General features: G+C 29.9%; 1 protein-coding gene and 1 non-coding gene across 5 annotated transcripts in view; one reads left to right on the plus strand and one right to left on the minus strand.

Annotated features, from left to right (window-relative positions):
* The window catches only part of LOC122504191 (SAM and SH3 domain-containing protein 1-like), a 641,260-nt gene that overhangs the window by 556,242 nt on the left and 69,439 nt on the right, over nt 1-15,579 (minus strand). For 3 of the 4 annotated variants that reach the window (XM_043615130.1, XM_043615129.1, XM_043615128.1), the window contains exon 2: nt 9,359-9,405. The exons of the other annotated variant lie outside the window; for it this stretch is intronic. In XM_043615130.1, the coding sequence (XP_043471065.1) occupies nt 9,359-9,405 (47 nt within the window). The remainder of the gene's footprint in view (nt 1-9,358; nt 9,406-15,579) is intronic. 4 annotated transcript variants of the gene reach the window in all.
* Trnaa-ggc lies at nt 14,070-14,143 on the plus strand. Its single transcript has one exon. It is a non-coding gene; the product is annotated as a tRNA-Ala (tRNA).

Below are 15,579 nucleotides of genomic sequence, written 5' to 3' on the forward strand. Positions count from 1 at the left end.
TGCACGGAGAAAAATGAAAAAATAATTTATGCAGTCAGTGTAGTACTCCTTTATAGAATAATATGTGACAGGTACATCACACTATAGTATTAAAAGTTTCATAGCTGAAGACTTTGGGACTCAACACAAGTTATCCCATTTATCAGCTTAAACAAGACTGTTTATATAGTCTAAGAGGGAATAAGAGTATAAAAAATTGGAATGAGAAATTGAACGCCTTGATGCAAGAACCAGACATAGGCCATTGAAATTAAATGGACTGCGTCTGGTTCTTGCATCAAGGGGTTCAATTACTTTCTCATGTAATTGTTAAAAGAACGCGGCAGTGTACAAAACACAAGTCAATAATAGAAGCGAATATTGAACAACTAGTACTCAGTCCAGTTCTTTCGAAAAATGAACGCCGTATACATAAAGTAGATACCTACTCGAAAACCACAAGTTATTCTCTCTCTTACACTAATGGTCGTTCACTTATCTTACCGTTTCACTTACTCTTAATACTCTCAACTATTATGCAGAGCAGTTAAGTTAATTAAATTATTAAATATTGCTGTGAGAATAATTAATTATACATTTCATTCAAGGTCAATTCACTATTTTTTACCCGAAAAAAAAGAATAATCAAATTTACCATGAGGAGAGTCAAACTTGAAAAAGGTTAAGAAAAAATTAATATTTTTTATTTATTTATTATTAAATTCTAATAACCGTATCAAATTGAAACTAGTTGACAATATTATTTATTCAATATTATGAATATTGTTGACATCCATACTTACATTAATTACAAAGTAAAATTAACGCATAAATTAGATATTTATTTCATTTGTAAGGGATGTTTCTTAAATAGAAAATTTTACCCCATCGATTGCGTAGCCGAGAGGCTTAATGTAAAAGCGTGCGGTTTATAATTATGCGTATATTTAGTTGTATGGTTAGGTAGGTGTTCAATCCCGTATGATTGTAAGATTTTTCGATGCATTTACCCGTGTAGAAATTTCGCTGGGGCCCTGATCAGGGCCGGATAGGGCCGACCTATTAGGGAATGAAACGCCGCGCCCGATGTGGCCCTGATCAGGAAATCCACATTTTCTTGTCGCCCCGATCTGGCCCTGATCGGGCGCGGCGTTTCATTCCTTACTATGGCCCTAGTAGGGCAATTTCTACACGGGTAGTTGTTAATTGTAAGTATGAAGATGTGGGAAAAATAAAACTTGTGAATTAATGAATATGAATATATAAAGAGTGCATTTAACATATTTTTCCTTTTTTTAATGATTGGTTATTGTTTTTTTATATAAAATTGACGAAGCGAATAAAAGGAAACACTCGTTTCGCGTCGCGTCGGACATTTATTTTGACAGGTTCCGCGCATGCGTTCCCTTATTGTGAAAATTTCGAAGTAGGGGACTGAGTCTAGTTTCTCTACTATGCACACTGCAGCGCGCCTTATAATCTTCGCTGTGTTTCAATGCTGTTTACAGTGAAATTTGGAACTAAGGCCCTCTATACACTATACGCAATACCCTAAGATGCTTTATGGAAATGAATTAATGTACTTTTACTGGACTGAGTCCTGTTTTTTCAATATTGACTCCCAGTTTTTTAAACTCAAATTTTCTCAGTGTGTGCTTGTAATTTAAAAATATTAATATTTTTGTTTAAATCGCACGGTTCCGTGGATTCGCCCACCCTCACAGCACGGGATATCCCGCGAATATCCCATTTCCATCCCGTGATATCCCTAGGATATCTCAGGGAGATCCCATGAGATATCTCACGGGACGGAAATTTGGATAGCCCAAGGACATCCACTGGATATCTCTGGGATATCCACAGGATATGCAAAGTTTTCTTTCGTGGAGCATCCCGTGTGGGATATCCTGCGTGGGATATGTCAGTGCATGCGCAGGAAACGAAATGCAATCGTTCCAAGTGTCAAAGAGTGTTTGTCAAAGAGCTGTGAAATTATAATTAACGCATTTAAATTAGAAAAAGTTTGTTTAGATATTTGTTGCATTAAATTAACGAAAATGTAAAATAAATATATTTATAAATTCAACTTAAAGTGTACGATTTTTAGTTACTTTTTTTGGTAGATCATATATTAAATTATTTAAATATTTATTCTATAACTACATTCTAAACAAATACTACATGAATTGCTAGATTAATTACTGAAAATTCAGTATATTTTTCCCTTTAAACAAGAAGAAATAAAATTTTATATGTATGTACCAAGAAGACTAGAGACAGGAGGAGTAAGTTCGCTGTATTACCACAGAGAACGGTGACGCAAAATTAGGGATGTTCGATTCCGATTCGATTCTCCAAAAGATCGATTCTTTTGACGTCGATTCTCGATTTTTTGAATCGATTCAGCACTGTTCGATTTTCTTGAGAATCGATTCTAGATGTAAGAATCGGTGATTCGATTCTTTGCGCCTTTTTTAAGTTTTTAAAAGTAAAAATATTACACATGAATAGACCTTGAAAACAATAATAATCGAGAAAACAACGATAATTTATGGTCTTTCCACGACCATTTACGACAAAGTAGATCCACAATTAGCCGAGACATGAATCGAGAGGAAATGGCAACCGAACTAAAACACTACCTCCACCAACCTTTTTTAGAACGCGCAGCAAATCCAGTATCATTCTGGATGAAAGAATACTCATTAGTTTATCCGATTCTTAGTACAATTGCTAAAAAATATTTGGTTGTTCTTGCTACTTCGGTTCCATCTGAACGCTTATTCTCTAGGGCAGGAAATATATTGACAGATTGTAGGAGTCGATTTTCCCCAGAACATTTACAACAACTTTTATTTCTAAATTCATTATCTATCAAAGATTGGCAACTAAAATAAAAAGTTACTAAAATGTAGTCAATCTTAAATTCTTTTTTTCTTGATATACGGATTTTAATTTATAATTTAAATTTTCGAATTTAAATATGTACCTAAAAAGTAATAAATAAAAATGTAAATATATTTTTAAATAAAATAGAATGATAATGAAATAACAATGTAAATAATGATTTTAATTAATTAATTTTTTTTTATTATATAAAAATTTTTTACATCGATTCTTAGAAAAATCGATTCTTTGCTTTCGATTCTTTTTAAGAATCGATTCTTTTGAATCGATTCCGATTCGATTCAAAAATTGATATTCTATGAGAATCGAACATCCCTACGCAAAATATGAGGGCAATGCAGGTGGCGTCTTGGCAAGTAGATGGTGCAGTAGACGAAAATTAGTCTTCTGCGCATATAAACACATTTATCTGTTTTGCGCTTGATACCAAAAATATTGTTATATTTGTGGTTATGTCGAGAATTTTCACCGGTTGAAAAATATAAAAAATAAATAAATAAAATAAATGAATCACATATAATTTAACTAAAAAATAAAAATGCCTGCTATTTGCAGCATAATAGATTGTGGATGTGATGGTGGCGTGATAAATGGCAAATATATTCTAATAAAATTAAGAATAATATGCAAAAGCATAATTATATACAATACCTTCAACAAATCTTGGCGAATTCGCCAAGAACTGTAAGAATAGTATTATTCTAAAATCACGCTTTTTTCCTCACTTTACTCACAAGCGTATTTGTTATATAAATATATATATAACAATTAAATTTCACTTTTACATTATTCATAACCTCTTCTGCTATACGTGCTATACTATAGTTCTATATATACTTGCGCAGTAAACCATTTTTGGTTACCGCACCAACTACCTACATATAGAATATTCCTTCATTGCCCTCACTTCCTACGTCACCCCCACTCCTTGAGTTATTTCTCCTGTCTCTAGTCTTCTTGGTATGTACTCATATAATCTTACACGCGCATGCGTCGATCTTCCCAGCTGTTGAGTGTCATGGCGACCATGGCGTCGCGTCATTACTGTTTTGCACAGTGTGATTATAAGTGTTGCTGTTTAATATATTTAACTTTCACATTTTTTTAGTTTCTTGTAAATATCTTTAACCAATAAATATTTATCAGTAATAGACAAAATGAATTGACCAAAATTATTTTAAACCCACACACAATAAAAGTTTAGCGTTAAAAAGACATTTTATTGAATTCAACTAATGAGATGGAAATTTGGATATCCCAGGGATATCTTTGAGATGTCACAAATATCCCAGAGATGTCCCTGGGATATTTCAATATCCCGCGAGATGTTTCTAGGATATCCCTGGGATATCCTTTTGCTCAGAGGGCATATATACAAATGTCAGTTTTGAATTTGATCGATACAATATTCGAATAAAACAAAACACAAAAAGAGAAAATTGTCTCACGAAAATTAGCCGATCGAGCATGAAGTCGAGCGAGAAATCTCGACTCGAATGCAATACTAATACAATAAGGAAATATATACAAAAAACGAGGCTTCAACAACTAAAAATAAAGAAACTGTGCAATTGTTAATTAAGCTTTGTTTAAACAATGTTAAATTAATAAATAGTGATTATTAATAATATTAATAATAATATACGCGATTATTATATTCTATCTATATCATATCAAATCAATATTTGAGGTTAAATTGAAATTCCCGTAAACGTATTGCATGTACAAGGCACACAAGTTTTATTTGAAAATTTGTAGGTTAAGTGAAATCATGGACAGGAAAAATTATTTCAATTATTTCATTTTTAATATATCTTTATATCACAATAAATTAAAACATAAAAACGATGAAAACGTTGCAAAAATTTACCTTGACGACAGGTGAGGAAAGTAGGATAGTAACAATCATAGCAATATTAAATGGATTAATGAGTTGTATTTTTGACCGTATTAATATATAAATTTTGATGATGTAAAGGCCTAATTACGGTTTGTAGGAGTTAATTTCTTGTGAAAAGAACTTTTCTTTCTTTTTCTCTCAACTAGTTTCGAACCTTTATTAGTTCCTCATCAGGAGATTATTCGTAAAGTACATATTATCCAAATACAGATAGATAGACGTAGAGACATCTTAGAGAGGATCAGTTTTTTATTTTATTTAAACAAAATCTAGAGAGAAGGAAAATGTGTTTTTAGGTTATGCTATTTTATAAATATGAAAATTAAACCGACAGATTGGCTCAGTCGGATAGATGCCTGGCGTTGGCGGTCGTTTAAGGACCAAGGGTATAAGTATCCTTGGTTCGCGCCCACTTGGCTTGGTATTTTTCCGTCACGTGAGACAATCCGAGCAGGAGGTTTGACGTCGAGGTATAATGATGTGCACCGTCGATTATTGTCCGGTACACACCATTAGAACTCGACTGTCGATAAACCGGTTGTACTCAGGAGAGGTTTTCTACAGTTTCCCTCTTCTCTGGCGAGAAAACCCATTGACGGGTGGTCCAGGCGCAATGCGAGTACTCCTAATAAAAGTCGGCTGTAGACGCAAATTAGGTTAATATATAGAAAATTTATGTAGAATGGTTATGCTTAATCCAAAAAAAGTATTTCTCGGGGACTCTTGTCGAAGTGCGTAAGGCCAATAGGGCAGGAGTATAAACAATAAAAAAAAAAGAAAATATGAAAATTAAAGATAAAAGTAAATGAAAAGACAAAAACTTACCATTTTTTAATATAGTAATAAGAATAGATTTCTTTCTTTAAAAGAAAAATAGAAAATCTCCATATTATTTTTTTATATTTAATTTATTTTGTAAATTTTACGGAAGCACATGTTTTCCAAGAGAAATGTTTCCATAAAAGTGTTTTGATAGAGAGGATGGGTTGCTTAGCAAAGTACAGGTAATATCGGTAAGGTAGAGAATTATATTATTCTAGAATTTGAAATATAAAAGGATTAAAAAGTTTTATCAAAAAATGTTATGGTTTAAAAGAAGTTATTAAATTATAATATACTTTATCCAGGTTATCAATATCTGTTCTATAATTAATACTATTAGTATTGTTTTTTATATAGAACATTTCTAAATTTTTTCTTTTCCAATTATTGTTTTCGATATGTAAAATATTTACATTATTGAAATCAAATAAATGATTATTGTTAAAAGCGTGATTTGTTAAGGCATTTATATTTTGATTGTGATTGATATATCGTTCATGCTCTTTAATTCTTGTTTTAAGATGTCTTAGTGTTTCTCCGATATAGCAGCTATCACAATTTTTGCATTGAATTTTATATACACATCCAACTCTCTGTAGTTTTTCTATTGTGTCTTTAAATTTTGGATAAATGGAGTTTTTCAGATTGTTAGAATTTGTAAAAACTAATTTAAAATTTGAGTGTTTGAAAATATATTTAGCAAAATTTCATCAAAATTTTGGATAAATGGTATAGTAATAATCTTTTCAATTGGAAAATCATTCCTATTATTTTTGGTAAGATTTTGGTTGTTAATAATAATGTGATACCTCTGTGAAATCTTTCTATTTAACAGATCGATGGGATATCCGTTGAGAAGTAATGTTTTTTTAACAATATCAAGATTTTCTAGATGGAATTGTTGATCTGAGAGTTTTATAGCTCTATCAACGAGAGTGTAAATAATTTCAATTTTATAACATAAAGGTTGATGTGAGTAAAAATTCATATATCTACCTGTCCAAATAGGTTTTCGATACCAGTTAGTTATAATAATATTATTACTGTCGGTTGAAAGAGAAAGAAACAAAAAAATTAATATTATTATTATTATTTGACAGCTCCAAGGTGAATTTTAAATTTTTATCAATTGAGTTAAATCTGTGTAATATATCGTGAACTTTATTTTTAGGTGCACAGATTAATATATCGTCAATATATCGAAAGTAAAAAAGAATTCTATAATTAATTTTATTTAAAATTTTATTTTCAATACCCTCCATGACAATATTGGCAGCACTAGAGGATATTGGGGAGCCCATTGGCAAACCAAAAATTTGTTTATACGTCTACGTCTATCTATCTATCTGTATTTGGATGATATGTACTTTACGAATTACCTCCTGATGAGGAACTAATAAAGGTTCGAAACTAGTTGAGAGAAAAAGAAAGAAAAGTTCTTTTCACAAGAAATTAACACCTACAAACCGTAATTAGGCCTTTACATCATCAAAAAATTAAATGGATGTTCGTGATACTTCGGGTAGCATCGGCCTTCTTCAATTTGATTTTATGCAGTCAGCACAGTAAAAATTTGTAAGCAGCACAGTCTATTTTATTAACCTGCGCATGACTATTTCATGGTACGGTTAATATATTTTGCTTTGGACAAGGTGACAAGGACAGTAATTTTTATTGGAAATTTCTCTCCGTGTATGGTATGATTTTATTTTAATGAAATATTTCAATGTTGTTGCTTTGATTTATATACAGTAAAACCGCTCGGTATGCAACTCGATTTTTTAAATTTTATTACAGTGAATAATTCTTGAAAAATTGTTGTATAATTTAATTTTGTAATATTTTTACAATACTCTAGAACTAAGTAAAAATAAAATTCTTGTTGGACATTTTTAAATGCAAAAAAAAATTTAAATAGATTTGCATTCCGAGAGGTTTGACTGTATATCTGTAATTAAATATTTAATATATGTGGACGTCCACATGAAAAGGGCCCATATTGTCGGTTCCAGTTTTCGAGATAATCGCAATTTAGTAATTTTGGAGCAAAATCTTAATTTTTTTTTTATTTTTTATTATCAATCTACATGTTTTGACAAGTCGAATCATGCGGTTTTCATTAATTTATCGATAATTTAACTGTTTGATTTCATTGGTTCTTTAGAAAAATAAAAAGGGCCCATTTCGTCGGTCATTTGCAAAAGTAATCCGAATTTTAAAAATGGAGGTGTAGAAAAATTTAAAACCTCTTGATTTTTTATCTCTAAGGTGTCCTGGACTGTAAACAATTCTTATCTGAATAACTTCCGAGAAGAACCAGAGATATTGAAGTTAAAATCTTTTTTTTGTAATTTTCGAAATGGAAATTTGGATATTGCGTCAATTTTTTCATAATAAAGACTGTCAAAAAATTTTTAATAAGTGTAATATCTATTCTTTTTTTTCAAATGACACAATAAAATTGTACCTAATCATTAATCTTGTAAAAAAATGGTTTTTTAATAGAAAAATTCTCTTTTTTAGAAAAGGGCCCACATTGTCGATTATTAGTACTTAAGTACGAAATTTTTGAAAATTAAGAGGGGGGATGGTTTTAAAAATTTAAAACCTGTTGGTTTTATATCTTCAAGGTGCCCTGAACTAGAAACAATTTTATCTGAATAACTTCCAAGAAGAACCAGAGATACAACAATTAGTTGATATCGCAATCTTTAATTCCGTTTTTCTCGAAATGAGGTTTGTGGCGTTTAAACTTTGAAATTTCGTAACTCAGCGAATTTTTAACCAAAAAAGTTGTAAGTCCACTCAAAATTTTCCAAATTTTGCCAGGAATACGCCCATATAGATAACTCCAATAGTGCTAAAATGGGCCCTTTTCATGTGGACGTCCACATATGTAGAAATGTAAATGGTAATAGTATTAATTAATTGTGGTTTCAATTATTTTATGTTACAATTGTCAGTAATTTCAATATGTGGAACTTACAATCAATCATTCGATTGTTATTTTAATTGAAAGCTACAAAATATATGATGACTTTAATAAACATATTACATAACCATGACTCAATTAAAGTTAAAATAAAAAACATGTAAAAACTTAAACAATACCGAATGAGATAATAGGAAATGAATATACTATTAAGAGATCAGAATAATTGGAATTTTTGACATGAGAGTATAATTATAGATAAAAAATAGACAAAGTACATTTTGTACATTTATTTCTGTTTTCAATTTTTTCTTCATCCTTATCTGATAGTAATAATAAAAACATCTTTTTCAGCAGTGCAATTGAACCGGTTTTTCATTCCGAAAATTGCGAATTTAATTAGGTTGCGGCATTTCAAGTTCCCAAGGTATTTTGCAGTAATGAAGGAAATGTGTTTTGCAGAACACTAATTGAACTTCTTAATTCATTTTATTTTTCCCTTGACGGAACTATTGTTTTTTTTTTTTTGCCTTATATACAAAGATGTTGAAAAAAAGTGATTATGCGTATACGGGTGTACGTGCAGTAATGACGGTGGAATCGCATGTTTCTATCTTAAGAGATTTTTTATGACGCAAGAAGATCGAGAAAGACGTCAAGCTACTTTGAAATTTTTTTTGCACTTTCTTTCACATATAGCTATATGTATATATGTATATATGCATCTCGAGAAGATTTTAAAAGAAACGAAAAGCTCGCTACTCCTCCACTGCTTTTTAAACTGTGACAAATGAACCTGGCGTAGCCAGCCAACTTACCGTTAGGCGGGAACTCGTAGAAGAACGCGGATCTCGGGCTCAGACAACTGGAACAGAGAAAATTACGGTTAAAATATGCTAACAATTAAAGCACCGCTACTGCTTGGTTGGCTCCCTAGTCGCTGGGAGCCAACGATCTCTATTTCTCCTTCTCTTTCATTTCTCTTTTTCCTCCTCAAGTATTTACTCTTTTTTTAGAATTTCTCTCTCTCTCTCTCTCTCCTTTTACCACTACAAGTCAGAACTTCCGGTCTTGGCACTGTGTTCAAAACTACGATTTCCAGCAGAATACTGTTGCAAAGAGAAAAAACACGAGTCTATTAAACTTATTAACCGGGACGTAGCTGCTTTAATTTGAGATAAATGTATGTACTGCCCTGAGTCAAATGCCACCTGTTTTTCTCCACACTATATTCACGAAAAAAATTAGGGATTTATAACTTTCACTTTTTAAAATTCATGTATCTCTCATTAAGGAGATTTTTTGCTTCTAAATCTGATTTTTGTCCGAGGAGAAAATTAATTTCTTTCTTCATCAAATAAATCGCAATTATTAAATTACAAACTCTTCATTTAATTTTAAAACGAGAAAAATTACAATTAATTATAAATAAATTAAGTAATTATGTTTTTTAAAGATCTAGGTATAATGCAGTCCTTGAACTCATTATTTTTAGTTTCTATTTAACGACTTTTGTTTAATAACATTTATTCAGTCGATTTTCATTTTTCTAATTTTTCTTTAATTTACTTTAAATTAACTCGATATTTTCCTTAAACTTATTTATTTAATAAAATAATTGATTTAATGACATCTTTATAAATTATCGAATTTTTATTTAAACGAAATTATATATCCCAACAACATCGTTTTCGATGCAAAAAGTTTCGCCATGTAAAAATTTTTGTAAATGTCTAAACAATTTGTGAAATGAAATTTAATGATTTACATAAGCAACTAATGAAATCCAATTTTATGACTGAATAAAAAATCTCTATTTAATGTAATTTTAAAATTTTGGCGTTAATGGTTTTTTCTAACTTATAATTGATAAAATATTGACGCGAAGGTTTTAAAATTGATTAAAATAGACATTTTTTATATTTGTCACACTTTAAAATATAATGTGAAATATTTAATCCATTATGAAATGTTATCCTTATTGATAAAATCAGACTTTTGTCTGTACATTGCATAGAATTCAAAATTTCTATTATATTCCTTCTTTTTACACTCTAAGGAATGCGAAAATACTATTAAGAAAATTATGTGTGTATGTGTATGTGTGTATGTATGTCCGCAAATTTTTGACCGCGACATTTTTAGTTTTTTAATATAGGGTGATGTGGGGTAATGTGCAACGTTTTTTTTCGTTGGATGAAAAACATGTCAAATAATTAAATTTTTAAATATTTCAAAATTAAATGACTAAGAGGCATTATAATAGAACACTGCAAGTTTCTTGAAAATTCCCAAATATTTAATTATAATATTAAGCAAATTATTTAATATTTAATTTTTATTTAATTTTAATATATTTAATATTTATTTAAAATAATATAATGGCAACAAAGTTATAATAAAAAATGTCATTAATTTCTCCAATCCACAGAATTGTAGTTGTGTACTATTATCCGTGATCAGTGGATAATAGTAAAAAATTGTAAATGTCGTGGCAGACATTAATTATTGATATTATGATCTAAAATACTATTGTGAAGCACCTGTTTAAGGGACTGATACTTATACTCTCCGCGAGATAAGTCGTGCGCGAGAGAGGTATTTCTCGCCATCTATCACGGAGTTAGAGAATTATAATCTTGGTTATTATTTAAATTTTCACAGTTTTTATTATCCACTAAGTTATCTTCTTCATCAGATGATTCTTCAGAATTCGAATTTTCGTAGCCTTGGTCAATTTCTTCGTGTTTCTTCAATTTTGATTTTTCATTAATATACTCAGGATCTGACTCAATTTCGTCAGGAATAATTTCATTGTAAAATTTTTCTTTTTTATTATTATTTGTATTACATACCTTTTTCGGTCTTCCCCTTCTCTTCTTGGAAAAGGAGGTATTCAAACGTGTGCTATATTTCTTCGGTCTACCTTATTTCTTTGTTTTGTGTGCTTTTATTTCTTCATTTTTCTTTTCTTGTATTTTCTTTTCCTGATTATCATTTTCTTGTATTTTCCTTTGATTTCTTGTTATGACATTACAAGTTTCTTTACTTGTATAATAATTTCTTTCAATAGATGGGAGACTTTTTCTTATCTCCAAATTCATGTAGGATTCATTGTCCTTAAATATTTTTTCAATAGTTGGGAGACTTTTCTTATCTCCAAATTCATGTAGCATTCATTAATTATTTTTTCAATATATGGGAGACTTTTTCTTATCTCCAAATTCATGTAGGATTCATTGTCCTTAAATATTTTTTCAATAGTTGGGAGACTTTTCTTATCTCCAAATTCGTGTAGCATTCATTAATTATTTTTTCAATATATGGGAGACTTTTTCGTATCTCCAAATTCATATAGGTCATTGTCCTTAAATATTTTTTCAATATCATGGAGGTTTCTTATTATCTCCGAATTCAAGTAGTATTTAGTTTCATTTGCTAAACAGTGTATATATTTTTCAATTTTTTCTTGCACACATTTCATTATATTTTCTTGATTTTCCTGAGTTTCTTCTATTTTTTCTTCTTTTATTCCTTGTACTTTTGTAAAAGATTTGACTTTGAAATCTATTAAACATTGGTTTTTGATTGTTGAATCGATTCTGATTTTGATTTGAAAAATTTTGTCGTGGCCCTGGATAAAAAGAGTTTTTTCGTCTTGGTGCTATCAATTTATTAAGTTGAAAACAATTTACTGCAAAATGACCCTTTTTTCCACAAACTAAACAAGTTATTATGTTATCTTGAGCGATATTAATTTTTGTTGTTTTAGCAAAGTCTTTATTATTTTTAGGATGAGAATTATAATCAGTATTTTGCTCACTTTTTCGTAACTCACGGTAAGATAATAATTTTCTTTCTATTTCTACTGCTTTATTTACTATCTCTTGAAATGTATCTGCTGTTCCAATTCGTATTTCAATTTCTGGTCCAAGTCCTCGTGAAAAACAATCAACAGTTGTTTTATCTAAACTTGCTTTAAATGGTTCATCTACTCTATTTTCATTGCTAATCCTATGCGCGTCTAATATTCTTTCTGCTGCTTCTGCGATTCTTGACCCATAAGAAATTACATTTTTGTGTTCCCACATATATATTGCTCCTAGTTCTCCTTGTAACTGATATACAGACTTTGCTGGCGCGTAAATTTGTTTTAATCTTTCTGTTAACTGTTCTACTGTATTAAAATTATTTCCTATTATAATTCTTCTTGCTTCACCCGAAGACACTTGCTGATTATTTGGAAGAGCCATGTTTTCCTCAAAATTGTTACTATCTCTAGTGTTATCAAGAAAATTATTTTCAGAGTTATCGTCTGTTTCAATTTCGCCAGTTAAAGACTTCTTTAAGCTTTTATTTGAATTCTGATCCACTAAGGTTTTTTTCAGTTATGGTATTTTCACTATCGTTACTGTCACTGTCGAATGAATTATCGTCAGTATCAAAAAGTTGAGACTTAATATACCCTGAGTCAAACTGTTCCTGTAATTCTAATGGATTAGGGTTTTCTTTAGAATATCTGGGTGTACTTGTTGATGGTTTTATTTTATAATTAGGAATTCCCGAATTCAATGCTAATTCTGGATTATTCTTTATTTGTAAACGAGTGAAATGTGAGGAATCGGTAGTATTTTTATTCGAAGAAGACATTAAAAACTAGCATAGTGCCCCAGCTGGAAGGGTTTCCGGAAAGTTTCCGGAAAACTTCCGGAAACTTTCCGGAAGCGGCTTCCGGAAGTTTTCCAGAAATTTTCCGGAATTTTTTTTTGTTCAGAAATTATTCGGAAATCTTCCGGAAATTTATTTTTTTTGTATGGAAATCTTCCGGAAAATTTCCGGAAATTTATTTTTTTTGTACGGAAATCTTCCGGAAAATTTCCGGAAATTTATTTTTTTTTACGGAAATCATCCGGAAAATTTCCGGAAAATTATTTTTTTTACGGAAATCTTCCGGAAAATTTCCGGAAATTTATTTTTTTGTACGGAAATCTTCCGGAAATTTATTTTTTTTACGGAAATCATCCGGAAATCTTCCGGAAAATTATTTTTTTTACGGAAATCTTCCGGAAAATTTCCGGAAATTTATTTTTTTACGGAAATCATCCAGAATCTTTCTGGAAATTAATTTTATTTTACGGAAAACATCGGGAATTTTTCCGGAAATCTATTTTTCAAGGAAATCAGTCGGATTTCAGTCACACTTGTAGTTAATATTATTTGATATTCATGAATTTTATTATATTGCGAAAAATGAAACTCAAGTGTTAAAATTTTGTAAAGTAATTAAACTCATTGTGGAAATTGATTCTTATAGGCAGCTATTAAGATATAAATCATCTTTTCTAAAGGTAAGTAAAACTTTTACTATTGATACCCATTACAAAAAATTCATATAAATATTTCACCGATTTTAAAAATAATTTTTTAATATTCTGGAATATGACCCAATTTTTAAAAATTGGATTTTTTCCGAGCATGGTAAAAATATGACGAACTACGGAAATATTTTTTTTTTTTTTTTTGGAGGTGGACCTCTGTAGCTCAGTGGAAGAGCAATCAACCGGCAATTGATAGGTCCTGGGTTTCGAGCCCCAGCAGAGTTAGTCTCACATTTTTCATGGCTTTAAATTTATTTTTCAATTTATTTTTTATTTTTAAGTAATTATTTCAAGATAATTTAACCTTGAAAATTAATTTTTTTTAAATATGGATAATTTTAACTTTAAATGTTACTTTTGTAAAGTATCAACAAAGTTTTAAAGATTGTGATTGGGAATGCGTACGCAATATTTCAGGATTTGTAGTTTGAGAACTTGTCTTAGAAATTCCTAATTTTAATTCTGAGCCTTTTTTCCACTGGCAGACACAAGAAAATGTTAAGTTCTATATATTTCAGTTTATTCTTAGAAATAAACGGAATTGAAATGAATTGAACATTCAAAAATTATGAAGGAAAAAAAAGTATTTTTTAAACGTTTTTGAGGAATTATTTTTTGTTCATTTACACGGAGAGAAAAATCAAACGTTTTAACAGCAGTTGTTTAAACAGCGTATAAACAGCACGGTGCTGTTTATACTCGATTTGTAGAAATCTATGCTAAAAAAGTATAGATTTCTACTCTTTCAACATGTATTTTTACAAATCTAGATAAACAGCGCCGTGCTTTTTAAGTATGAACCATATCCATACTGCAAACGCTTGATTTTTTTCTCCGTGTATGAATGTTAAAAATAAACTAATGATTTTGGATTAGGAATAGATAAAACAAAAAAGGTATAAAGAAAACAATTGCAAAAATTTCCTTTTATTGATTTCTCGAAATTAAATTAGCTTAAGAACATTTTTTGAAACAATTTTGTAGTATATAAATATCCTTGAAAAATAGATTTCCGGAAAAATTCCCGATGTTTTCCGTAAAATAAAATTAATTTCCAGAAAGATTCTGGATGATTTCCGTAAAAAAATAAATTTCCGGAAATTTTCCGTACAAACAAAATAAATTTCCGGAAAGTTTCCAGATGATTTCCACAAAAAAAAATAAATTTCTGAAGATTTCCGTACAAAAAAATAAATTTCCGGAAGAATTGCGTAATAAAAAATAAATTTCCGGAAAATTTCCTTAAAAAAGAAATAAATTTCCGGAAGATATCCGTACAAAAGAAATAAATTTCCGGAAGATTTCCGGATGATTTCCGTAAAAAAGAATAAATTTCCGGAAATTTTCCGGAAGATTTCCGTAAAAAAAAATAAATTTCCGGAAATTTTCCGGAAGATTTCCGTAAAAAAAAATAAATTTCCGGAAATTTTCCGGAAGATTTCCGGATGATTTCCGTAAAAAAAAAAATTTCCGGAAATTTTCCGGAAGATTTCCGTAAAAAAAATAAATTTCCGGAAATTTTCCGGAAGATTTCCGTACAAAAAAAATAAATTTCCGGAAGATTTCCGTACAAAAAAAATAAATTTCCGGAAGATTTCCGAATAATTTCTGAACAAAAAAAAATTTCTGGAAAGTTTCCGGAAGTTTTCCGGAAACTTTCC

The sequence above is a fragment of the Leptopilina heterotoma genome, unplaced genomic scaffold (assembly GCF_015476425.1).
Source record: "Leptopilina heterotoma isolate Lh14 unplaced genomic scaffold, ASM1547642v1 Lhet_284, whole genome shotgun sequence".
NCBI lineage: Eukaryota > Metazoa > Arthropoda > Insecta > Hymenoptera > Figitidae > Leptopilina > Leptopilina heterotoma.